Source organism: Gasterosteus aculeatus, chromosome 6 (genome assembly GCF_964276395.1).
Source record: "Gasterosteus aculeatus chromosome 6, fGasAcu3.hap1.1, whole genome shotgun sequence".
Lineage (NCBI taxonomy): Eukaryota > Metazoa > Chordata > Actinopteri > Perciformes > Gasterosteidae > Gasterosteus > Gasterosteus aculeatus.
Window position 1 is genome coordinate 5,472,072 of NC_135693.1, and position 26,302 is coordinate 5,498,373.

The 26,302-nt window shown below is 46.2% G+C and overlaps 1 protein-coding gene across 1 annotated transcript; it reads right to left on the bottom strand.

The window, feature by feature from the left end:
* Positions 1-290: 290 nt before the first annotated feature.
* Positions 291-25,941, bottom strand: kndc1 (kinase non-catalytic C-lobe domain containing 1). Its single transcript, XM_078104878.1, has 31 exons — positions 25,505-25,941; positions 22,595-22,793; positions 20,521-20,579; positions 19,089-19,235; positions 17,667-17,784; positions 17,416-17,555; positions 16,452-17,039; positions 16,106-16,220; positions 15,896-15,967; positions 15,643-15,704; positions 15,397-15,555; positions 14,036-14,113; positions 13,775-13,859; positions 13,352-13,523; positions 12,040-12,695; positions 11,746-11,884; positions 10,569-10,807; positions 9,192-9,535; positions 8,554-8,647; positions 8,368-8,462; positions 8,087-8,271; positions 6,805-6,915; positions 6,504-6,651; positions 6,193-6,342; positions 5,709-5,915; positions 5,480-5,562; positions 4,652-4,805; positions 3,947-4,069; positions 3,518-3,577; positions 2,965-3,122; positions 291-1,767 (listed from the first exon to the last, which is right to left on the bottom strand). Exons 1-31 carry the CDS (start codon positions 25,607-25,609, stop codon positions 1,539-1,541), a joined length of 5,274 nt encoding a protein of 1,757 aa, XP_077961004.1. The 5' UTR covers positions 25,610-25,941; the 3' UTR covers positions 291-1,538.
* Positions 25,942-26,302: the final 361 nt, after the last annotated feature.

A 26,302-nucleotide genomic window follows, 5' to 3' on the forward strand; every position in this document is an offset into this window, starting at 1 on the left:
CCCCCCCCCCCCTCTTATCTCCGACGCTTTGAAGATGAACCCTGATGCCTTTAGATAACAATGGAAAAGAAAAAAGCCGCCCGGGACGTCGCTTTCACACTGCGCCGATTTCCTCAACTCTGCCCGCATGAGCTCTCAGTTTCTGTCCCCGCAGGCAAAAGAAGAGACTCTATTCTAATCTCGACAGATTCACCAAAGGCTGGATTTAAATGAATACATATAAAAAATAAAAAATAACTGTATTTCTTGATGTGAGCTATGCGGGTTATTCATGAACACGTCCTACAAGAAGTGGTGTAGTCAGTCCTTTATTTATAGTACAACTAGAAATACCCGCTTGAAATAGCCATAATCAGTCAATTTGCATTCAAAATGACTGACATCAGTGTTGGAGTTGCTCTGATGCACCACCCTCTCAAATCACAAATACAAACAATTTGATTTAAGTTATTAAACTATGACAGTATAACAACTATAACAGACCATTTGACACAAAAATGTATGTAATCCTCTTCATCAGATGTGCAAGCTGAAACATTAAGGTGCTTCAGCTTTGCACATGCAATCGTCTTAATGGCTTGAAATACAACGTAACCATTACACGAATCCTCCACTGAAGATTAAGGCGAGCAAATGCCAGAAAGCACGTTAAAGTTCACAATGCTGTACTTTGTCTCCCTACACGAGAGCGCCCTTAAAAAAATTCACATTCCCAAACAGACCACTGCAAGAGGTGGCTTATAAAATCGCATTTATTTGGCCTGAATTAAGCAAATCTTCCATTCCATCTCCAGTGTGCTTGGTGGCAGAAGACCGTTAGAGGGGAGAGAGAGAGAGAGAGAGAGAGAGAGAGAGAGAGAGAGGCAGAGAGGGAGAGAGGGAGAGAGAACAAGAAAATAGAAAAACCGAGCATCCTCCCTCAATGACATCTCATTAGGTTGTATTTTTTTCTCTGACAGAGGCATTGCTTTGGCCCTGCATGACACATTTGTTGATAATAAATCACATCACCATTTGCTGTTTGAATGGGATTTAAATTGAGATATCAATTTACAAATAGTCCTATAAATCTCATTTGTTCAATAAAGAGCAACTACACTTTGTATGTTAGCAAAATATCTGATCAATAAACACTTTAAATTAAATACAGGTTTGTCTCGCTTCCCAAATCATTCACTTTTCTATGAAATCTCCCCAATGTTCCCCTGATTGAATGACACACTTTCCCAAGTTTTCTGTGTCAGATCAATCACAAATAATGATTAAAAATGTCTGTATATGAGTCAAGAATCATTGAAAATGAAAATCTTCCCCCAAATTGCTAATATTAACTGTGGCAAACTACCTCTTGGGGTTTTTAAATAAAGTTTGCCCGAGAGTATGAACTGATTTACTGACATTAGCTATGGGCCCCTTGACCGACTCTGGACATTTGACAAAGTTTTCCAGTTCTCCAAGACAGAGGGTCTACGCCTCAGTGTGGCCGTGCAAGCGAGTGGGGACTCGCTCTGGGCTCTGACGCGTCACTGGGTCAGGGCTCATTGGAAAGTGGCCTTGACCCTCCTCAGCTGGTCCTGGATCCTCCGCGTTTGGCGCTCGCTGGACTGATGGAAGTTGCCGTCGTTCTCGGCGGCCAAGAGGTGGATGTCAGAGGTGGCGAGTCGGGCGATGCGGCGCCGGAGGTAGGCCTGCAGCTCCGGGTCGGGGCTGTAGGGGTACACAGCCTCCTGGAAGGCGTGGACCTGACTCACAACCTTTGCTATGCTCCTTGAACCAAGGAGGGATGGACCAGAGCACGGAATGGGAATAAATTAAGGAAAAGTGAAAACATGAAAAGCGATCCTGCTTATTTCCTTCCTGGCAGCAGCATCGGTTTTGTCAGCGACCTCATTTGGAGAGAGCAGGGACGACCCCGAGTCCACAGCGACCAGCTGCGTCTCTGCCGCTCCCTGTTAGATCTCCTGAGCCCAGCATCTGGCTACAGCCCGCCGCCTCTCAGCATCTGGCCCAAAACCTCCTTTTTCCAATCAAACCGCATCCCACGTGTGCCATCTGTCGCCGCACAGGAACCCCGACCAGCAACCCAAATCCAACAGCTGTGCCATTACCATCAAACCGCCACTTGTTGTGACCTCAGCATCTGGTTGGCCATATTGGAGTGAAGGAGAAGGACACGGGAAAATGTGTCCTCGTAGCTAGTTGGCCGACTTTGTCATAGATTTTCAGGTAATGAAACCGACCGTTAATATGCGGGGCCACTGACAAGGACGTGTAGCACTAATTCCACTGGCTGTGTGTCCATTTCAGCGAGATATTCAGTGGTTTCTAGTGACGGAATTCTAAGACAATCACTAGAGTTATAATGTTGTGGAATTGTTTCCCTACGACACTACCTTTAGACTTATATATCTATATTAGGTTCAATAAATCAGAAATAAACAATATCGGTTCAGTTTTCTTTGACACAGATTTGTAATTCCAATATCAAGTGTATGTATTATTTCAAATGATATGACCACTGTTGATAAAATTCCGCATTTTAGTAGTAATAATGCCTTACGCTATTAATAATATAATATAAACATTAAGACCAGCAAAGTTAAGTGACTATTCTGGAAGAGAACTTGTCGCATAAATCAACAATTGGCCGTCTGCATGAGCTCACTTTATTGTCTCATTGTCAGGAAAGGAGTAAAGGATCGGTTGTTTAAATTGCATTATAGGGGCTTATTACATTACAAAATCAATCAATGATTGATCAAATATAAGTTACCGGACCCCCACCCACTTGACTAAAATGTCATCACTTCATCATTGTCCACACAAAATAGTCCTCTTGCTGCGTAGGAGAACAAAAGCAAATCTGTCTTGTTAGCAGCCAGATCAAGTTACGGATCGGTGCTATAGAAGTGTAAAATATGGGACTTTTTATCATCATTTGGATCACACCCCCCCCCTTCTTACCTGAGCTTGGTCCACTTGTAAGCTCCAGTAGTGAGCGTGAAGGCTCCGATCTCCAGCTGCTGGACGTGCATGGCCAGGATGTGCGCCGACGGCAGGGTGGGCCTCCTCCTCGCGTGTTCTCCCCCCATCAGGCACAGGTCGTCACTCTTCAGGAACACCTGAGGAGAGCCATATTCATCTGCGCGGGGAAGAAATCATTTCCAACGCCCCGCGACGGATCAGTAATCACCAGCGATGTAGCGATTGAAAGAATCACAAGAAACAAATTGAACCGCTCTACATTTCAGAGCCGATGGTTCCCTTTATGGCAGGAAAGTTTCCAGCAGGGTGACGCGTGTTGTTCGATGCCTTCGATGCAGCAGGTTCTTTTGGGGGTAACTTTCAGATGCAGAGGCAGCTGTCAGCTCTCAGCACACAGGCGAGTAGCTCCGAGCTGTTTTTCTATTGATTTGTTTGCCCTGCAGCCCAGTTTCACAATATGTGACCGGCCAGGCTTTCAGTTACAAACAACATACGAGTGTGCTTGCTCAAACACACACACACACACACACACCTGCACAGCTCGCAGCTCCTCCAGGATCTCGCACACCTTGGAAGACAGATGTTTCCAAGCCTGTTGGCAAAAAGGGAGAAAGTTTTATTTAGTGGTGAAGCTCCAAAAGGAAGAGTAATTACACAATGCAACAAGAGCCGATGAATGTAACCCGTGGGAATATGGAAATGTTACTAATTATATATTTTAAACAGCGTCTAATCTTTTTTTTTTTTTTTGAATTACTCATATTGACGGCCCACACTCCTCAATGCGCTTGCACTTTCTACATTTCATTTGAAAGCATAAATGCAACTTTCTAATTTGTGAAGTTAATTAAACAGCACCCAATTCTATCACAGCTATACAAAACATTTAGCTGTAGGGCATCCGACTTTTCGCAGAAAGTCACGGGTTTGTGTGAGGAGTATTCATGAGATGCAGCCTTACTGGTAATTGCCTGACAATCACGTTATCCAGACCTCCGAGGACCTGCATGGCCGTGGCGAAGTTCCTCGCCTCGTAGCAGTGTTTTCCCACCCATAGATACTTGGTCAGCAAAGCAACTTGTGTCTGCAAGGGAGGAGAGCGTGTAATGAATAACGGCCAACGAGTCTAAAAAGATATCCACGACGGCGTGCTTTTTTAGAGCAGGCTGCATAATGAAGCGGGTCTACTGGACAAAGTGTGTTTGCTTATGGAAGCAGTTAAATGATCAGCTTGTGTGTAAGATAAGATGAAAGTGGTTGAAATTGAAGTTGAAGCTAAAGTCCAGTGTAAATATTCGGCAGCATTTGAGCTGCCACGTCGGTATGAAAGATATCGCAAGTTGAATTTCACGCAGAAATGTCCAAAATGAGCGGGATAGTCGAGCAGTGAGTTTGAGGAAGCAGCTCAGGCACAGATTTCTCTTCATAATAATACAAATACACTCATTTTCAATGAGCTCGTCAGCTGTTTGAGAGACAACGTTCAGGTTTGACACGTCTGTCTATGGACCATGAGACTGGAGAAGCAGCAGAAGGTCCCCGAGGGCAACGTCTGTGACTGAGAGCGTGTGTCTGACGATGAGGAATCAAAGCGGAGGCTGTAATGGCTGCCTTTGCCCCCCCCAGGCGGCCCCCGTCTCCTTTGATGGGTTGCGTGCCCTCTCACCTTGACGGAGTCGCAGCTGACTACCTCAGCGGAGATCCAGTTGGCCACACCGTCAGCATACGTCAGCAGCTGCTGGAGGCGGCTGTCTGATGGTGCCTCCTCACACTCCAGTAGTCTGCTTCCCTCTGCTGGCGGGATGTGAAGAGACACATTCCTGGTGTGGGGAGGGCAGAAATAAGGACTGAAACAATAATACATTACTGTGTTGTAGCTAGAAGGTTAATTATTGATTCATTGTTGCAGTCGAGCATATTAATTCAATAAAAATGTTTGGGCTTTTGAACTGAGGTTTGCTAAAAGTTTTTCCACATTCCTTAAACTCCCTTAGATCACATCTTTCACTGACAGACCTGTCTTTCAGATGCTTTAGTATGTTAGCGTGCTAAAGAGGATAACAACATGTTGGGATAATAAAATCAACATTACTCCCTCATTTATCCGTGATAATTACAAAATGAAATACACTTCATCTTTGAAGTGATTTATTGATTTAACTGTTAAACCTGCTTATTGTAGGATTACATGTGAAGCTTTTTAAATATAAGATTATCTTTTCAGCTCAGATCTTTTCGCCGACATAACAAAGTAGCCTCAGTTTGAATTTCCCATTACGTCACGAATCGCATCGTGTTAAGATGTAAAAAAAAGGAATATTGATTAAGAGAATTGGACTTAACTCATAAATTAATGAAAGCATTTTGCATTTTGATTGAAAAAAAGAGGGCAACTTGCCTCTCTGCTATTTGCCCACCACTGTCTCACATTCATTAAGTCCTTGAAAGTTTACTATAGTATGTGCAGCATGTGAAGCTTGATCAATGCACTCACTTGTTGGGGCTCGAGACCTTGCCCCCCACCCCCTGGATTCTGGAGTTGAGAAAATGAACCGGATGACACCCTTTGAACATCTCCTGCGAAAACAACATCCATCTAGTCAGAGTTGTCTGTAAACGTAAGGGTCTCTCAATGGATTTGTAAAGGCGCGTCTCCCCCTAGTGGCAACGAGAGACAACGACCACCTGAGTGCCAGGTGTGGCGATTGGACCCGTCTACCTACCTGCTGCAGCAAGGTGAGCTGCTGGGTCACGTGCTGCGCCCCCTTCTCGTTGCGGCTGAAGGGGAGTCTCTCCTCACTCTGCAGGAAGGCGGCGGGGGGGTCGTCCGCCAGGGAGCCACGGCACGGCACCGGCAGGGCTGCGGCGATGGAGAAGGCCTTGTCTTTAGGCAGGGAGGCGGAGGGCTCCACCGCTCTGGAGAATCTCCACTGCAGGGGCGAGAAAGAGATTTGAGAAGGCAGGACACGCCCTCTGAATGATGTGAACACATCGACACAGGTTCCATGAAGGGTGACCTTGGTCTCTCAACGGTTGAATCAATGAAGAGTTAAATGCAGCTCAGTGTCTGCCTTTTACTTTTAGTAGGAAGGAGTTGCATGTGGGTTACAACACAAGAAAAACACTCAATCCACCTTAAAATAAAAATGTTACAGGTGAGTTACAGGTGATTATTAACAAAATCCCCTCAAAAAGTATAGAACTGACCTTTCTCCCGAGGTCGTCAGTAGAGGAATGCAAACACATAGAAAAATCATCTTCCTCAAAGCTGACTTGGTTTCCTCGGATCAAAGTCCTGTGAGCGGGGCTGTGGAGAGCGGCGAGAAGGGCCTCCCCTCGGCTGTCTAAAGGAATCACCTGGGGGCCAAAAAAACAACAATCAATCAGGCAAATGCAGAACGAAGACATCGAATGTTTCACAAGAGGCGGGAAGAAAGTTGACCTCGGAGCTGATAAACAGTTACGACTGGCGGTTCGTCTCCGCAGAGTGCAGAACAAATTGTCCTGCAGTGCTTTACCTCGGTATTCAGGAAGCGCTCTAACGTGTCCACCAGGTCGGACATCGGCATGAAGTCCACCTGTTTACAGTCGGTTATCCAGAGCTGGAGCAAGTCCAAACTGCGATGGAAGATCTTCACGGCGTCTCCCGACATGTCTGGACCTTGTCTGCCAGGGAAGACGAGCGCCGTGGTCACGCACCGCGTGTGGTTGATGGGGCATTGCGGTTGTTCAGTTTACACAAGAGGCCGGAGCGGAGATGCTCCTGCTCGTTTCTTTCTCTTGTTTCTGTGTATTCGAGAGTTACTCGGCATACAGTACCTGGCAGCACAGATGAATTTATCCATTATGAACTGCAGTAACTGCTTGGGCGTGCAGAGGAAACGATAGGTGTACAGAAACTGCTGGATGAAGCCGTCCACCGCTGCGTTTCTGGGATGACAAGAAGCAGAGACGCAAAGAATGAAGCTCAGAGAGGTTGAAGAAAAAACAACTATCATCTTGGACAAAATGCTGAGAGTTATTCACCCTAAAGCTAAATGTTCATAGCATGCTCCTTCAACTCCTTTCCAGAAGACTTTCTGTGCTCCCGTACTCTTGTGGAGATGTGGTACCTGCCTGGGGCATCCTGACCAAATGTCCCGACACGCCCTTTCAGTTGCGTCAAACCCAAACCACCGAAAGTATCCACATTGGTGTTGTAATGAGTGTCATGTGAGCTGCCCGACAAATGGGTATTCATCGAGATCAAACAGAGTCAAAGGCTCCTAAAAAATATGAAGTATTCACACAATATCAATACTATATTATCCAGCGCAACATACAGTACGTTTAATACTTATTAAGCAATGTAATAAAAAAGTATTATAATCCACTATATTGATTAAATACGCTGGACAGACACTCTAGAATGATCATGTCCAATGTGAATGTGAAACTATATTAACTACTACACTGTCCTTTGCCACGTTATCTCTGATTGATGATGACGCCTGTCGTCTTTTTAGGGGAATTATCCGCATTTTCAGCCATGAATAGTATCTAAAGTATTCCCCACAAGCGGTACACGGAGAGGCTTGTACTTGGCTCAGAGGCAAAGTCGCTGTATAACATAATAACGAGAGCGTCTCCGATGAGCATTTTAAAATGACATAAAAAGGACAAAAGTAAGATTGTGGAAACAAATTGTCCCCTCGTTCAGTTCTTTGTGAAATTGGTTCTGTAAATACTGATACGTTTACTTTATTTACGTTCATTCCACACTTTCAGTAGAAAAACAGAACGGATTCAGCTGGAGGCAGTTTGAAATAAAAGCGGCTCAAAATAATCATGGGCCATGTCCCTGCCTATTTGAGTGTCTATGTGGTTTCTAATGATGCTCAGTGTGCAACAAGCCCGAGCAGAGAGAGCATCGCTGGAACAGATTTCACTGTACTACGGTGCACATATGGAAATATTAAAGAATAACTATGCAGATATTCTACATTTTGCTGAACTTTAGGACATAAAGTCTCTCTTGTTGCATCGTTTCCCCTCAATGCAACATCTTTTGACCACAACACACTCACTCAGCACTGCAAATGAAAGAGCTCCTCAATGATACCTGGCATAGAGGTTAGCCATGAGGCCCAGAGGAGAACCAGCTTGCAGAGCCCTCTTGCCTTTGCTGGTACCAAAGCTCAGGACAGAGGAGTCCTCAGAGGACTGGAGGTCCAAAGATCCACGTCCACAGACAGCCAAAGCAGGCAGTAATGAAACGTCCACACCCCACTCGTCCACACTGAGAACCTGCAGCAATGATATCAAATCAACGAATAGAAAAGCCACGGTGTTGTCGGAGTGAATGGGAGAGTATTGTTGGGAATGGTAGTACTTGGTAAGCACCTCGAGGTATTTCTTCACGCAATCTAGGAAGACTACTTTGGATCGGAGTTCCTCCAGCTGGGACTTGAGTTTGGACAGCATCTGTTTGTTTTCACCTTGGGGTGACACATACACCGTTTTAGAGATGCCCGGAAGCCACACACGCCGTTTCCGTACACTAGCTGTGTTGTTAACTGGGTACCCAACCTTTGTTTTTCCTCTCTTGTTGAATCAGCTTCTGGAAGAAGTTTTGTGTTTTCTTCAGATTCCTTGTTTCGATCATCAGCTGCTGCTGCAGTTCCTGTTCAAAAAAAGAAATCACACAAAAAGGCTGTGAAATACCACGAGCCTTTCACTAGAAAAGCCTTTCAGCTGTTTCCAGTGCAGCATTTCTTTCTCTCCCTTTTGCCTCACAACTGTGGCACAAAAGAATGCAACGGCAGTCACAGCATCCGATACACAAACCCCATCAAAGCTTGCACAACATTACTATTCTTTTATTACACTTAGTTACTCTGCCACGGGCTAATTCATCGCTTTCACATTCAGATCCAGGTCGGAGAGAACAATGCGTGCAATGAGCACTTGGGTCCAACATAACGGATGAAATGCACAAGGGACGTAAATGAAAACATGTTCATTTAAAAAGCCTCTACTACATGTTTAAGTTTTGAATTAGTATAAACACTTTTAATCTGCATCATGCTTTAAATCAAAAAAACATGCTCTGTTACATATATTTCATTTAATAGAATCCGATGAATGAATAATGCTGCTGTTTGATCAAACAAAAAGGGTTAAGGTCAAACATGACGAGCAGCAGTGAGCTCCACAAGTCCACCCACCTGTGTCTTCACATCCAGGCCCGGAGATCCCGTGTGCTGCCCCAGATTCACAGCGTACTGGATCACCTCAGGACCGAAGCACTCCTCCCCAAAGAAGGCCGAGGCCCAGGTTGGGCCGGAGCTGAAGGCCGGAGGCCCCTCCGCTCTGGATCCGGGGGAGACGAGTCGCTCCGACACCAGAGACTCGCTGTCCTCCATTTCCTCGGAGCGGTCGGGGCTCATCTGTTCATCTTCCCCTTTCCCCGAAGGAAACTCCAATTCGGAGGGGCTTTCATCGCTGCCCCCCGCGGATTCACGCCCTCCTCCCTCCATGGCCACCGCTTCCGAACTGCCGGCACTCATGCCTCAACCCGTGAACAAGGACAGTGGAGAGAGAGAGAGAGAGAGAGAGAGAGAGAGAGAGAGAGAGGGGGGGGGGATTTGGGACAAGACCAGAAGGAGAAAGGAACTGAATCGCAAATCAAAATTACAAATGATGTATGAATAAATAGTTATTTTGGATCAAGAGGTGGTGCTGGGGGTATTTTTTTTAATAACCACGTCATGGGTGCACAATGCGCCGCCTGTTCGAATGTGGAATAGTTCAAGGCTAAACTATCGCCATCGCTTTATCTTGGGTGTCTTGTAAGAGCCCGATTGTAATCAAGACCACATGTTTGGGATGGTTCAATAAAAGCAGATGCGAGGGTGTGTTTGCTGAATGCTGCTGGCCAGGAATGAGTCTTGGAGGAGAAATATGAATCTCAAGAGCTCGCCGCTATGCTTTGGACTCTCACGAACGTGCTCGAGACTTAAGATGAGCATCCAGCAGCCAGTCAGAGCCCCCATCCAGTCGGCGGCTGGATATAGTGGAATATATCAGAATACAGATGGGTTCAATTAGATTTGGTTAAACGTGAAACCAGTGTTGAATGTACTAATTACATGCAAACTCAAAATTCCCTTAATAACTGTGCAGTCTATTCATCTGCACGTTTATGCGTTACACCAGTGTGGAGTAAAATCTTTCAAACAATATGTTAGTTCTCTTCAGAAAGAGACACATTTGTTCTCAATGCAAAAGAATCCAAATCAACCCGTGTGAACCACTTGCATTTGGCACTTGCATTTAACTTGATCAAGCGGAATAGAAATACTCTAAAACAATTAGGAGGAAAAACATCGGACAGATTTGATTTTTTAAATAGGATGTATCAGTACGGATTAAATTCTCTGTAGATTATTAAATGAACAAAGTTTTTATTACGTAAACTTTAAACAGCCATCAGAACTCAACTGACATGCACATGCAAATCACAATAATAAAGATTATAACCGACTGTAACCTAAAGAGACATGAGTCTAAAAAACAAAACGTATATAAGTCTTTATCTATACCTTGAAAGATGCAGCGTAGACTCTCCCCTGCTCTTAAATGGAGATCTTTGAGCGGAGCCTCCTCTCCCCCATGACAGGGCAGAGCCTCACAACCCACAGCAGCAGGACCGGACGCGTGAGCGTTTCCATCCAGGTGGAGACGGATAACTTCTCTCCCCGCTCTGCGTGCGGCGGCTACCAAGGGTGGAGGGAGCGCCGCCCGATTCACAGCCTTTGATGGAGCCTCCTCATTAGAGCCGCTGCAGGAGAGGGAAAGCACACGCGGCGAGTTCAAAGCGAGCCCCGGTGAGCTTTCCCGCGAAGAACCGCGGAAATCGTATGCAACAGGGTTTGTGATTAAAAATGTAAATAAACAAAGAAACAGGAATAGCCAACGTCAAAGTTCACAGATCCACTTAGAAGACGGCACGCAAGCAGGGGTTCGTGATTTCATGTCTTGTTTCAAAACATCCCGCAGATCACATGCAAAAAGAAATAAAAAATCAATAAAATGTAATTGAAGTGTGACACTCGGTCGCTCCGAAAGGCTCCAGCGGTCCCACGTCCCCTCAGGGGCGCTGGAGCAGTGGAAAGAACCCTCCAATGCAGGGCCCTGCGAGCAAGAGCGTCTATTTCCATGTCCCTTACGCTGCAGATTGAAGGCTCTGTCCGCGCGTTGCCCCCCCCAGCGTAAACAGCATGACGAGCGCCGGATGAAAAGACGCGTGAGGCAACGGGCGAGCTCGTCCCTGACTCACACTTAAATGCAGAGCAACGTGTGCGGCACGGAATCTGTCATCAGTAACAACGCAGAAGAGGCTTTACATGGGCCGTCAATGTTTGCCTCCCCAGTACTAGCAAACACAGTTCATATCGGTTACCATGGGGACCGTATGAGCCGCGCATCAATTGGATGAATGCTCAACTGAATGCAGTACATGGCTGTGCAAAGAGGACAGATCATGGTATCTGACCACGAGCAGCTACATTTGGTTATTTCACTGTTTAGAGGGAAGCACTGGCTGGTTAACAATATTTCCTTTTTCAATTTAGACTGGTCCTCTAGACATCAACACTATATGAATCCGGGCTACGTCAGTATCCACTTTTCTACAATTCAAAGAGTAATGTTGAACAAAGTAATGTTCTCATCTTTAAAAGGCCCAAATGTCAAATAAATGTCCAAAGTGCAACTTACAGCGGGGACGGGCTGCAGCTAACCAGGCAGTGCAGCACAGCAAGCAAGTCGTCTTCCCAGTACAGATCGCCGAATTTCTCCTTCACAACGCTGGCAAACGCCGGGTACTGGAAGTCCTTCAGAGAGAAGATGCACTCCCCTCCGGAAAAAAAGAGAAAAAAAGCAGATCTTCTATTTGGAAGAATACGGCTTCATATCTAAATGATAGAGTGGGTCATTATTTTGTTGTTTCCTTAAAGAATGGCTGGAAGCGTGCAGACTTTATAATGATGATGCCCATTAATAGATACATACCCAGGCCGATGTCCTCGTGTTCGTCGGCCAAATGCCCGTCAAGCGAGCGGTCTCCGCCGAGCAGCTTGGCAGGGTGGACTTCGGGGGGGATGGACTCCGAGTCTTGTGTCCCTGGATTTGTTTGTCCACTGCAAGCTCTCGGTACCCCGCGATCCAGGGCGCCGTCAGGAAGGACGGAGCCGCCGTTGAAATGGGATGACGGCGGGCCACAATCGCGGGGTCCAGGCCTCCCGGGCGCATGCAAACGTTTGATGAATGGGCCGTCAACGCTCTCCGGACCTGCGATCTGTCCCCGCAAAGGCCGCGGCACGAGGGAGAGATTCATATCCAACCCGAGGAGAGACTCTGGAGGCCGGACCTGCACAGGCACTAAGCAAAGGCGTCCCGTTGTGGGATCCTGACGGAAAAGGTAATTGTTGAAAATGCCACGAGTCCCAAGTTCAGATGGTGATGGTGGAGGAAGAGAGACTTCAAGAAAGGACATATTGGGGAGAGTGGAAGTAGAGTTGACCGGCAAATTGTCGACAGAGGTTGTGGTTATGACTGTATGACGAACAGGCAACTCCTGTGCGTGTAGATCAGGTTCAGGAGAGTCAGAGCGAAAGGGTGGAAGGGGATCAAGGCCCTTTGCCTGCATGTGTTCACTGCTTTTTGTCCTGTAAAACGAACAATGTGAAGTGTTAACGTTGTTCTTTTTGAATCCCTTCCATTTTCTTTCTTATAAATTCTCCTTAGTATTTGAAGAAACAGGTTTATTACCTTTCTTTTCTGAGGTTCGTAAGGAGACTGATATGACTCTCAAATGTGTGTCAGTGGCCACATAGTTCAGCATATTGCAGATCACGTGAAACACCGGCCCAAAAGTACTTCTCATAATGCGCAGCTTTCCAACAACGATCATGTTTTTCTTCTACTGAGAATTACAAGCAGCACAAAGGGTCTCTGTTTGGTTTGAATATGACACATTCAGTCCAAAACTATTTTAATTCTACTAGAGCCATATCAGTAAATTATTATTTCATAATATTCATGAATGTCAGCAAAAAGTCAGATGGCTCAGATGTAGACCAACAAATATGTCCTTGAAAGCCACGACTTCATGTTTCATGTATCTCATGGTTATCAAGCAGCATCCTCGCACGGAGCCACGCTAGCTGTTTCCTGCCACTTTCGCTTTTTATGCAGTTCATTTAACTCGTAACAAGAAACAAAGGCGTACGACCCCCATTTCCCCCCAAATTACGTACACCCAGAAAATGCCTTTTGCAGATTTGCACCACTATTTTAAGGGATTTCTTTTGCAACATCCTACCTTTCAATGACCGCTCCAATGTGCCGGCTGCCCCCCTCCTCCGAGCTCCACTCATTTGTCAGGATGATGGGGGTGAAGTGTGTGGCGGCGGAGGTGAAGGCCTCTGGGAAGCTGTGGGGAACAGGGCCAGGCACAGGAGCCAGCCGGCTCTCAGTGGCCATTGGCACAAAGCCTACACACAGTTACAATGCCAGATACAATATCAGTGATATTGTCTCATGCAGCGAGAATTACACAGAATGTGGAACATTTCAGTGAAGAGCTGCTAATTTGCCGTGATTTTGGTTGAGCCAATGATTTTTCCTGCATTTTCTTCTTCAGCATCGTTAAAGCCATTAATAAAGATTCCGTATGATATGCGGCACATTTCAAGGTAAACTACATTGCATGAGGGTTGTCCACATTAAAGGGAAGACGTCCTACCGGTGTCTCCAGCAGACTCTGCCCATGAGCTTTGTTGAGTGTCAGTTGCACTCAAACCATCTGCGTCGGTAGATTTGGAGGCTGGCTGAAGGAAAATAGACTTTGTTACAATAAAGATCTTCTTTTACCAGGAGAAGAATGAGGACAGACATGAGGAGGAGGAGCAATTAGAAACAGAAGGACCCGGGCGTTGAGATTTGAATACAATAAATAGAGACAAAAGGTGTGGATTCATCCGAGGTGAAGAAGAGGAGCGTTTACCGGGTGGACTCTGCTGATGAGGTTGTTCCACACGGCTTCAGCATTCGTCCCTCGACGTGATAAGTAGTCACGACAGCTCTGAAACCGCAGGAAAACAAATGTGATGTCAGTACGAGACACTAATACGTCAATAACAATAACAACAACAACACTAATAGCGTCACGATCAGTTTGTACCCTGAAACAACTGAAGGGTTTGATTGAATTATAAAGGCTGAACAGTTACTTCTACACAATGACTGACAGCATACAAATACAAGTTAATTATGTGGGTTTTTTAAGGAGTCCTTTGTTGACTAAATGGCAGAGCACTTTGGATTCTCTATATTTAAATCAATGCGCTTCTTTCAAGCAGGATGTGTCTATTTAGAAAGGTGCTTCTCTCTGAAGTTGCGCACTTTGATATGCAGAAATCCAATCAGGATTTATTTATAGAAAACTTTTCATTCAATGAAATGCAGTTTAAAGTGCTTTTCACAACGACACATAAAAGACAGAAGGGCAGAATAACATAAGGCAGCATTAAACTGATACCTAAAAGTATAAACAAATCCATAGAAAATGAAATGTAAAAATGATTAAGAATCCAAATCAGTTTATTTTAAAATGTACTTTTACGGGGCACTAAAGCCCAAGCACTGGAAATGATGAATAAACTTTTTCCGCACAATAAACACAAGATTAAGTCTCCAACTAATGCCAGCAGTCACCAGGCACAGAGGGTTTTAGCAACATTCCCTCTAGCTGATGTTCAAACAGGTTACATCAATGCCAACGTGCCGACGTACGTATGAAGCCTGAAAAGGGAACCAGCGTCATTTTGTCTGAAGGCTGAAATATGAGCGAGACGGCAGACGTAGAGGTGAGCAGTGCACGTATTATACGCATTAAACTGCATAAACTGTATCCTAAAAAAGTTCAGCATGAATATATATTCTTGAATTATCAAAAGTAAAGGTGGGGCTACTGAATAGGCAGAATGGCTGATCATTGAATAATATTGGATATATAATTACTGTTTACTAATTATTATTATTGCATTCATCACTGTAATGATGCTGCTGCTCAAGGTGGGGCTCATGTTGATTAGTTTACACCCTTTTGGGTAGTTTAGATTTTATACTTACATCCTCATTCTGAATCGGCACCATTTCTAAAAATGTTTCATCTAAATAAGGGCTCACAATGACAGTCACAGCCCTTCTTAAAGCCGATCTGATTTCCTTTTCTTTAAATTGTATTTTCAGACCAATTTCAGATCTCAGATAAGAAATGTTGTATCTGTAGTGGCTTGTGCAACAACCGGGTACCAGGGAGCCACATGAGCTCCTGGTTTGCCAGTATCAGGTTGAGAGTCTCACTTTTTTGGCCGCGGCGATGGTCGGTCTCTCGATGGCCGTCCTCTTTGCCATCTCCATCAGCAGTCTCTTCAGTTTACGGGGAACCGCCAGTTTTTGATTGGGTGATAAACTGAACTTGGCTACAGCCCAAAGAATAGCAGCAACCGCGTAGACACAAACCTGAGAGTAAAAGAGGAGAGGGAAACATAAAAACCAAGCACGTGATTGGTGACAGGGATCTTTTTAAAAAGACGGAGGCACTAAAACCTTCTCAGTTACAATTCCGTGTTCTTGATATTCTGGAGCAAGATAAAATGCATCTCGGGATCCTGCAGAGGAAACAGAAAGTCAGAAACGACTTGCTCGAGTGCTTGAAAACGACTGTTGCCTCAGTATATACACACTTTCTTTTAACAACTATTTTGAAAGTAGACAACTAAATACAAAAAAAGATGGATGACTATTAAGCTGCCAGCAATGTTCTGCAGCGGCAAAGCTCACAGCTCAAAAGTGAACCTACCGATGTTTTTAGGTTTCAGGAAAAGTACCTCTCCATCGCAGCCCACATGCAGCGTGTCCAGGCATAGATAGGCTAATGACACAGAGAGAAGTCAGCTGCAAAGTACCACTGCCGGCATCAAATTCAAGCCACGCCACACATTATTTGCATAATCTTTAATTCCCCTTTCGGGCGAGCCCGAGCTTTAATGAACACGGTGGTTAAAATCACCTGGGAAGTCAGTGTAGGTCTGCAGGGAGCAGAGGCAGGTGTAACACAGAGCCCAGAGCTCATCCACCGTCAGCCGCCGCCCACACAGAGTCAGTAACTCTCTCAGAGAGATCCACTGGAGGGGAAATAAAGAACAAATTAAAAGAGGAAGTCATTCATTCACATCCTTCAGCGGGTCCCCAAGTCCACCGAAGTAACTCAAACTGAAGTTATAATTAACTCAGAACATTTCTGTAACATCTATTTTTGAGGGTTTAAACATTCGTCCCACCTACTGTACATACTTCCTCTGAACGTACTATACAAACACATATATAATGTACATGTGAAGCCGTGGCGGTCTGACCTCATCCTGAGATTCTTCATTGAGGCACAGCATGCTTTTGGTCATGTAGTTGTTGGGAACATAGAGGCTCTGGTCCTCCTCCATCTCCATCTCCCGACAGGGAGCGCGGAAAAATGGCGAATCATGTGTGCAGTCCTTAGATTCAAGGTACCCTTTGACCTTCGTATCCCCGCTGGACAACGTCTCTGCAGCCACTTCCCTTGCCGGTGACACTTGGTTCCCACAATCCTCGGCGCCGCTGTGCGGGTCCGGCTCACAGGAGCGGCCCCGGTTGAGTCTTTGAAGCGCGTTGCTCCACGCGGACGTGCAGCCCCGCTGCCCGTGCGTGCCAATCTCCGTGAGGTCGGACACAGGTACGCTGATGTCCCCGTGGGCGGACGGGGACGGACAAGGGGGGTTGTTGGAGTCCGGGACGGAGCAGGAGCGGTTCAGAGCCCCCCTCACCCTGTTCGGCCTCTGCTGGGCTCTCCGCCTCACCGGGGAGCTGTTGTGGGACCTGCAGTCCAACTCGTCGGCAAATATCACGCCGTCACCTTCAGCGGCGTCCATGTCGTCCGCCCAGAGAGAGGAATCCCAGCCGCCGCACACCTGCAGATCGAGTCATCGGGTTCAGCCCACAGTGGGGAGACAATCCTCATTGCATGGCAAAGAAAAGTGGAGATAAAGATTTGCTTTATTCAAGTTAACTTAGAAATCCAGAATCAATTCCAGATTGAATCCTGAAACCAGAGTCTCCTTTCATTTATTTGAAAGGAGTAAATCCTGTTATGCTGCTGATTATAATCCAGAATTGGACGGCTCAGTGACCCCAACTGGTGCAGGAACAGAAGCAACAAAAAATTGCTGACATTCTGAGGTTTGGAGGGGGGAGCTTCAGCAGTCTTGGCCTAGTTAAACCATATTTTACTCCTCCTTCTGCAGCAGTTTCCTAAAAAAAGATTCAAAGCCACAAAGTGTAACACACCTGCTGCCTGGACAGACCATTTTCTCTGACCGAACAGCCGGCACACGGGTCTTCGCCGTTGTCGTCCCAGCAGGGCCGTTTCAGCAGGCGCCTGGGTTCGGGATGCTGCCACCTCGCCTCCCAGGAGCCTTCTCGTCCATCTGGGGGCGATGCAAAGACAGCAATTGGTACCGGGGGTAAGGGGGGGGGGGGATCACAGCGGAGATACAACTGCAACGCGTTCGTTGAGATGATGAAAGAAAAAAAACAACCTTGAAAGGTTGATACTGATTCTATGGAGAGCACCCGCCGACCAACAGAAGACAGTTTCCGGCACACAGCTGCCGGGGAGGTGGGAGACAGCCTCGCTTCAGCCAGCGTGAGAAGGTCCTGTGGGAGTGTCACACATGTCGGTTTGAGTTATGAAAGGATTCTGTTCTACACGCAAGGACGTCTACTTATTTCTTGTCATTATGAGTTATTCTTTTCTAGAGATGTCGTTCAGGTCACAATGAATTATTTCACAAATGATGCAAAATGCAGTTTTTATTTTGTTATTTATTGTGCATATTGCGACTAAACCCTTTAAACTTGTGATAAGTGTCTGACGCATGAATGTGCCTTAACACGGCTTGTATTTTCTCATATGAAATGCCGGATGAAGGTCATTTGACGAAAGTGTAGCTAATCAAGTGTAAACAGTGTGCAAGAGCTGCTTTGAATGACTTTTCTGTGTACAGGAAAAAAAATGACGAGCGCGCTCTATGCAACTTGTAACACGCTTAAATAATGCAAATAGTAAAATATGTAATACTTTATCGCTACAACAGTTATTTTAATTTGCATAACAATATAGTGCTCAATTATTTTGCATTTGTTTGATGATAGGTGGTTATTTCTGCATAGTTGATGCTTCCATTAATTGGACTGTAAATATATATGTATCATATCCCTTCACGTGGAGGTCATCTATCTGTTCACTGTTAGTCTTGCATACTATTGCACCAATATTTTATTGGTTGATGTTTATGTTCAAAGACCTCCTGTGGATTCAGACTGTTCTTTTACTTTCATACCATCATTGACTTCTTACTCTTTAACAACCACTTTACGCCTTTGTTCTGGCTCGACAATTGGTTTCATTCTTGCAGATCAATCCCATACCCGATATCATATGATCCATTCAACTCGAATGCACGATACAAGGCGAATAAATCCCTGTTTGTTTATGGTTGTTTATGTTGTTTGTAAGGGAGCCAGAAGGGTGCGACTATGATTCAGCTCTTCTGTGTTCTGGATGCTAGAGGGAGACACCTGGTGGAGATCCGCTCTCCACTCTTAGTGCACTTATCGGTGTTATGCATATGTTATTAATGTTTTTAGGTATTTCAGATTTTCTATGTGATTGCTGACTGAATCTGAGGGTGAATCGGATACTTATGTGCTTCATTTATTATGTCTTTCTTTCTCCGTTGTTGTTTTTTATCCCTAACATGCAATCCAACTAGACATTCATCTTTTTTCAAGCTTTCCTACAAACTCACAGTGACTTCATTTCAGACACCACTGCTTTTTTAGTCTGGATACCATGACAACGCGACCGCTCGAGTGAGATCGCTGATTACTCAAATCTTTTCACAACTTTCAATGAATCATTCTGGCAGCAAAGAGCAGTCGGCGGGGTTCTGCAATACCTCCAGGAGAGGCCTGTCCTCAGGCTTCTCCTCCATCATCTGCTGCAGCAGCTTCTCCATTTCTTCCCCCACCTCTGCCTCCAGCTCCGGCTCGACGACAAAGTTCAGTGCGGCAGAGAGCGTAGAGCCCAGAGAGTAAACATGGCCCTGCAGCCGGGTTTAAAAGGGAGGCGCAAACACACCGTCATCACCGTCATCATCATTACCAGGAGTCAGCTGCAGCTGCAATCTTACAGTGAGGACTGAAGAAGCGGCTGAGAGAGGGCAGGAGGTTGTCGCCGCGTTGGGGCGGTAATGGTCATGTGTTGGCCGCGCTAATGACAGAGGCTTTTGTTTCGCTCGGCTACACTGAGTGAGTATTATGGTCGGCTGTGAGGCAGCAGCGACGAGGAGCTTCTGAGTTCACGTCTCAAACCAAGCCGTCTCTCCCAACACTCGAAGCGGACGGCACCCATGCTGTGGTGCAGACACGTGCCAGGCCGCCAAAAATAGAAGCGTAAATACGCAGCCGAAGGCCAAGACTCGTGCTTTGCTTACAAGCTTACTTTGGCAATAAGAAGTATCTCTCTTCAGGAAAAACACAAAGAAAAAGAAGAAAGAAGACATTTTAGGTTTTCTGACGGAGCGCAAGATTAGAATGCACGGCGCAAGGTTCGTTTTGAGATTTGGTTACATAAGTCCACTGTAAATTTATTCATGTTAGCGGGGGAACAGGGACACCACTGAGGGAAGAGGCCAAAAGCTTCTGAATGCAGTTGCATCTCAGGCAGCAAATGGGCTTATTTCAAGACGGCTCCTTTTATCCGGCAGACCAAGCTGTGCAAAGTACCTTAAGACAAATTAAAAGGTTACTCAGTAATGCTGAAAGAGCTGAAATGATTCATTCAAACATTTATTGAACCCATTTTCTTAATATGGTTGACAGATTATTGCCCAGCAGTTGCATTCCTCCCTGTGTTGCAGTTTACATCCACGTCTGTCCAACATGTCGTCACTTTCTCTGAGACATTGGAGAAAAATTGTCATAACTAACATATGCATTCATGAGACATGGTCAGAAAGGTGTTTTGGATGTTTGTTCCAAATTGAAAGACTCTCCCTCAGGTTGTCCCTAAGATACACGTCGAATAGGACACACTGACGGAAGGATGGACAACAAATAAACATGGTGTGTCACCGAAAAAATACCTAAAAAAGGACCCAGCAAGAAAGTTTCAGCAGGGGAGAATATTTATATACACAATACACGCACAGCTGGAGCTGATTGATTGTCAATACACAAATCTACTAGACAAATTCAGGTTTGACTCAAAAGAAATAATCAAACAAGTATTTAGAGTACTGCCTCCTCCTTATTCCACATTACCGGATGGAGGTGAGCTTGTGAATGTTTGCTGGCCTATGGCGACTGAGTAGAACTGGCCTCTCTTACCTCAAACGTGCTGCCCGTGTTGTCGAATTCAGGAGGAACGAAGGAGCCCTCTGGGTCATCTGCAAGGACCAAAAGATGCAGATTAACAGCACCATGAAGGGCGTGTGTAAGAAGCGTGCAGCACGTGGATCGAACGACCGACTACGACCGACTACGTGTCTGCGGGTCAAACCGTGTTGGGCTTTTGATGTGTAGACGCCAATCAGAAGCATGCGCTAAACCATGAGAGTCTGCTTTTCCTGAGGTGTGCTGACGAACAAGAGCCGCCGATCGGAAGGCGGAGAGGCCGCCGAGCGGCAGCAGGCCAACGTCTTCCTCCTCCACCTCAAATAGGCCACCGGTCAGTCCGGCAACAGGAGGGACACACAGACGCGCAAAAACAACACAAACGTGCAGCCCCTCGACTGGCATGTGGAGACAAAGGGAGTTGGAGGCAGAGAAGAGGAGTAAAGTGGGTCAGCACGGATCTGGGTTTGTCTGCTCGAGTTGCAATCGGCCCTTCAAGGGTTTGTGAGGCCGACCTTGATTTCTCCTCTTCTCTAACGCTGTTTTTTTCTCCCCTTTTTTCTTTGTAATTCTTTCCTGTATTTTCCTTCTTCTCGCCTCCTTTCCGTACTTGGTTTATTTCATCTCTCCTTCTCTTTCTTCCTCTCTCCTCAATCTCAGCTTCCTCCCCTTTTCTTCTACCTTCTCACTGCGTCTCCTCACCTTTCTCTTTCCTTGACTTTCCTACCCTGTCCTCTTTCCTGTCATGTTTCCTACAACCCTTTTTCCCTTCACTTTCCATTCTCAACCTCAACCTCTCCACTGATGCCTTTCCATCTCTTCTCCTCGCCTCTCCAAAACGTGTACAGAAGATACGTAAACATGTTGTAGTGAGTAGGAACTGACACAGAGAAGACACAAAGGAAAAAAGAAAAGGACAGCCGTGAGGGGGAAGGTAGGAGCTCGGAGTCCTGTTTGCCTGCAGCTCTTTAGCCCAACAGTTAGCGTGAGCTAAGCAACACAGCTGATTCTGCACACTATCCATAAGGTGCTTATCATACCTCCCACGCGGTGCAGCAACCGTTTTTTATCAAAATGTGGAGTGGCTCGCAATGCTAAAGCTCCGCAGTCTTTCTCAGTATTACAGTTTAATTAGCTGAAACAAACCCTACTGATCAGTCGTTGTGGCAACTGCAATCTGCCTGAGATTCATGATATAGAGATGTACTGTGTAACGTGGCCTCCATATTTGGTTTCTCTTTCTTTCCACAAGATCAATCATAACTCGATCAGATAAAGGAAATGAACCTCCAGAGTTTAGCCAACAGAGTCATATAAGCACCTCTCCAAAGTCACTATTAGTGATTAATGTGGAAGGAAATAGATGCATGATTGTAAGGGGACGCCATGCTGAGCGGATCAGTCGGCATGAGAGCAGGTGTAATGCCGATAGGCTGACCAAGCGGTTACCACAACAACCATCCCCCTGGCAACGCTGACACTGCTGATTTGGTCAATGGTCATCAGTCATTTTGGAAATCCACCATCGGGACATGAAGTAAGTGTGTGTCACACTGCGTGCGCTATAAACGGAAACACGGCATAAGGAAGAACAAAAAAAGAGGACAGGAGAGGAGGAGGAGAGGAGAGGAGGTGAGGGATAATATTTCGTTGGATATCTTCAGATCTGCGAAGGAGAACAACAGCGTCCGCTCAGATCGGAGAGCGGACCTCGGCAAAGCCCCCAGAGATCCAGTGAGACACCGATGCAGGAGCAGGAATTTGCTGCTTGAAAGCGATACAGATCAGGGCATCAGACTGGTGAAGAGAAACAGAAAAGAGCCTCCTCTACTGGGCTTTAAAACTCTGCAATGCAGCTCTGTCCTAATCTGTACCGTCCTCTAGTTATAATTGATTTAAACGTACGTGGAGAAATACACGCTGAAAGAAATTAATAATTGTTTAAAAACGCATCAACAGCCATGACAGTCATCCCCCAGATTCAGAAGATAAGAAGTCATGTAGAAGTGGAGGCTGTGGATCACTGCGTGAACACGCGAAGGGCCGTCACTCGGCGCCGTAGACTCACCGCTGAGCTGCTCCATGAAGCAGGCGTTGCCGTGGGCGTTGAAGGCCAGCGTGTCTGGCGTTATGCACAGCGTGTGGAAGAGGTGGGAGGGTCGGATGCTCTGCAGCGCCAGGACGCACTCTGCACACACAGCCCACACCTCCTCCTCGGACAGGCAGCTGTCCCGTAGGGACAGGACGTCTGCCAGGGACACGTTCTCCTGGGGACAAAATACACGCACAAGAAGGTCCAGGTAAGTTCACATGCAACAAATGAACGAAGTGGACGTACTCGCAAAGACGTCGGCCATTAGTTTGTGGCAGAGCAGCACTAGAGATTAAGACCATAAGCCCATGATTACAAAGGTAATAAACAAGAAAGAAGTAGGGGCCTTTTCTCATAGAATTCTGTATGATTATACTTCTTTTTCACAACCAAAGGAGACACTTCCGCATTGAGTTTCCCTGTGGGACCCGGGGGTAGACTCCTGGGTTCAATCCTTGTCTAATGGCAAAATGTTTAACGAGGATTTATTTTCTATTAGCTTGTAGCTCATTTCTAGGTCGGCCAACTGCATTATTCTCAACAAAATGGCACAGAAAGAGTCAGATGGCCATTTAAACTAAGTACTAACTACTATTAAGAGTTCCAAGTCAAGTCGGTCAATCCACTTAAATATTGTACTACTCTAAAAAGGACTTATGGCGAGCTCTGTCTTCCAAGCATTTCATACATTTTAATGCCCAGCAACCGAGCCCAGAGGACAGATGGTTCACGTTTTCCTCCACTCCATTCGTGCACCACCAAACAAGGGTTTTCAAAACAGTCCCTGCTTTCTGCTGGGCGTCAGTCAGCCAACTCAAATGTAAATGCAATGTGTGCAGAGTAGAAGTTTGCCGTTAAGGCCCCGGCGTCATCCCTGCAGCACAGGGAGCCAACAGAGTACAGCCTAAGACCCGGAGGAAACTAGATCCTACATGTGGGTGACGGGGCAGAGATACTTCTACTGCTGCTACAGTTATAACGTAAAGCTATCAGCAGCAGCGTAACAGCTTATAAAGAGTGCCGTCTCGCAAAGATTCACATTCTTGAGATAAGGAAGCGAAATGAGAACGTCAGGGCTAATCTAGTGCATTAAAAGGTGGGCAGGTTTCTTATAAATATTACACACCAAAAAAGCATTGTATGTATCCCTGAGGTCTAAAAAACATGCCTCCATGTCTCCACCGTAAAACATTTGTTAAACTAATTCTTCTAAGGATTTCAAAATTCTGCATTCTTTGCGTTATAGACGGCACATCCTATGGTTTGTGTACTTTTATTTTGAAAACTTTTTGGACTCAGTAACAAGTGCAACGTGAACACTGAATAAAACGCTTTCTGGGGACCAAAATGTTTCAAAAAGTCTATTTTTTGTACTGACAACAGGTGGGTTAGTAATGTGCTGCAGAATGCACAGCGTTCCCTCTGGTACCACCTCCACATCCGACGCGTTGGTAGAGCACCTCTTTTTGGAAAACTGACATGCTTTTCACTATCAGAAATCTAAATAAAGGTATAAGCCCATTTTAAAACTAGGACCTGCTGTTACGAACTAAAGCTGAAACATGAACCCATCGTCAAAACAAAAATTGTAGACTTGAACAACTTGAAACGTCATACAGTACAATCCAACGGCACGGGATCACTGGTAGACATCTCAGCTTGGTGGAAATGATCTCAACCCTGGAAGATGGCAGCTTGAAACCCTGACAGCCATGTTCTTTGTCAGTCACGTTCATTTTGAGACCTGTAAATACCACGAGGGTGAAACACGTGCTATGAACACACTGGATCGTCTGTGATCCACCACTACACCAAGTGGCCGCATTGGTGGCGACGCGGTGATCTCACCGACTCATCGACCCGTCACTACGGGCTCTTCTGTTGTCGGTTCGCGGGGGAACACAAAAGCCGGCCTTGACGCAGACAGATGGCTGGGAGAGAGAAGTGTGGGCTCTCCACAAAGCTGCAAGTGTCAAACACTATAATTATCACCATGAACGTCTCTCCTCTTCCATGACATTATTCATGTCTATCGCTCCCAGGGAACGGGTGGGGGGGGGGGGGGGGCTATCGACTTTGCTCTTTGAGCTGTTTTGCAGGTACAGGAAAGTTGCAGCAGATTGGGAACAAAGCGTATCGAGGTGATCTGGGGCGAAGCGCGATCACAGGCCAGAAAATGCCACTAGAAGCAGCAGCCCCCGTAAATAGACAGCGTCCCCGGAGAGCAGTGCAGAGGAAAGCTAGAGCCCCCCCCCCCCCCCAACACTCCCCTCACACGTTAAATATGCTGTCCTATATACGTCTGTGCATGGGTTGCCAGGTTCTGAAGAGCTCGAGGCAGTTCCATACACTTTCAAAGGTACATTTACTTCAGCACAGTTTTGGGGCACATTTCATTTGCTTGAGTATCTCCAGTCCGCTCAATACCTCAGCGGCTGTTTTTAAGCTTGCAGCACTTTACAAGAGATGAGCTCTCTGGTTGGGTGGCTGTTCACTGGGTGAGTAGCTACAACTATCTATGTTTCACCAAAAAGTAAAGATGTATTTCTAAGCCCAAAGGTAATGCAGTTGTTTTGCAGCTAATTCTACTTTTTTTATTTAATCTGGGGGCCCTCAGAGAGGCCCAATCCCTAACAGGCAGACTATAAAGCACAGACAGTACCATGAGTAAAGTACTTTTTTAAAACACAAGTACTTCTGCACTTTTACTTCCTTCACTGTTAAAGAATGTGAATACTTTTTTTAGCCAAATTGGAAGAAATGGCTTATGAGAAGAAGAACGCAGCATAGGAGTTATTGTCATCTGGAGCAAACATGTAACCCAACCAGCCAATACACCTCTAAACGTCTTGAAACATCCACGTACAAACCTCCCCATCGTCTCACCTCGTCCTCCAGCAGTGGGGGCAGATGTTCCAGGTCATAATACCCGTCTCTCTCCTCCGCTCTCCTCAGCGATGCCACCGCCGCGTCGCTCTCCGAAGTCTCCATTGCAGCAACTTTGGTTTCCCGCAAGTAGCAAAGCGAACGTCGGGCCGACACACACAGCTCGGTCCGGTCGCCCCGGATGGCATGCCCGAGCTCTCCGGCTGCACCGGGCGCAGCCCGCCGGGTTCCACTACTCGCTGTCAGGCCGTCGATCAGGGCGGGACACCTGCGCGGAAGCGACGCCGGGGAGGAAACGGTGGGAGAGCGATGCGCCTCAGTCGAGCGTCCATACGGCGAGCTGGGAGGAGGAGGAGGGGGAGGAGGAGGAAGAGGAGGAGACACACCGACCAGCTCCGTGGACCCCTCCCGGCGGAGGAGCCCGGTGCTGGCAGGGTGCTACAGTTGGCCGCACGCCTCCGCGCGCACAGTGACTCACATCCAACACAGGAGTCTTTATTGTCTCTTTGTCCGTGTGATGATCCGGCGATGGGTGTTGTTGCGTTAATAGATGTATGTGTGCTGTTCATTGGATTGTGATTATTTGGTTAGTCGATGATGCTGGGAACTCAATTCCGAGTCCGTGGTTTGTGGTCCACGCAGTGCAGCCGTAAACTACATTGAAATTGTGTTTCAGGAGGAGTGATTGTCACATAAAACCACTATTGATGTACCTTTAGAAAGACAAATTAGTTTTCGAATGCTTTAGAAACTAGAAATCTGACATCTTCATTTAGGTCTAATTTGCAGCCAAATCAA

Bases quoted from the DNA above. Each gene is read 5' to 3' on its own strand.
- kndc1 (XM_078104878.1), bottom strand. From the start codon at position 25,609: ATGGAGACTTCGGAGAGCGACGCGGCGGTGGCATCGCTGAGGAGAGCG. The intron at 22,794-25,504 runs GTGAGACGATGG...TTTTGTCCCCAG, and splicing joins CCCCACTGCTGGAGGACGAG to GAGAACGTGTCCCTGGCAGA. The intron at 11,885-12,039 runs GTATGTATCTAT...TTTTTTCCGGAG, and splicing joins ACACGAGGACATCGGCCTGG to GGGAGTGCATCTTCTCTCTG.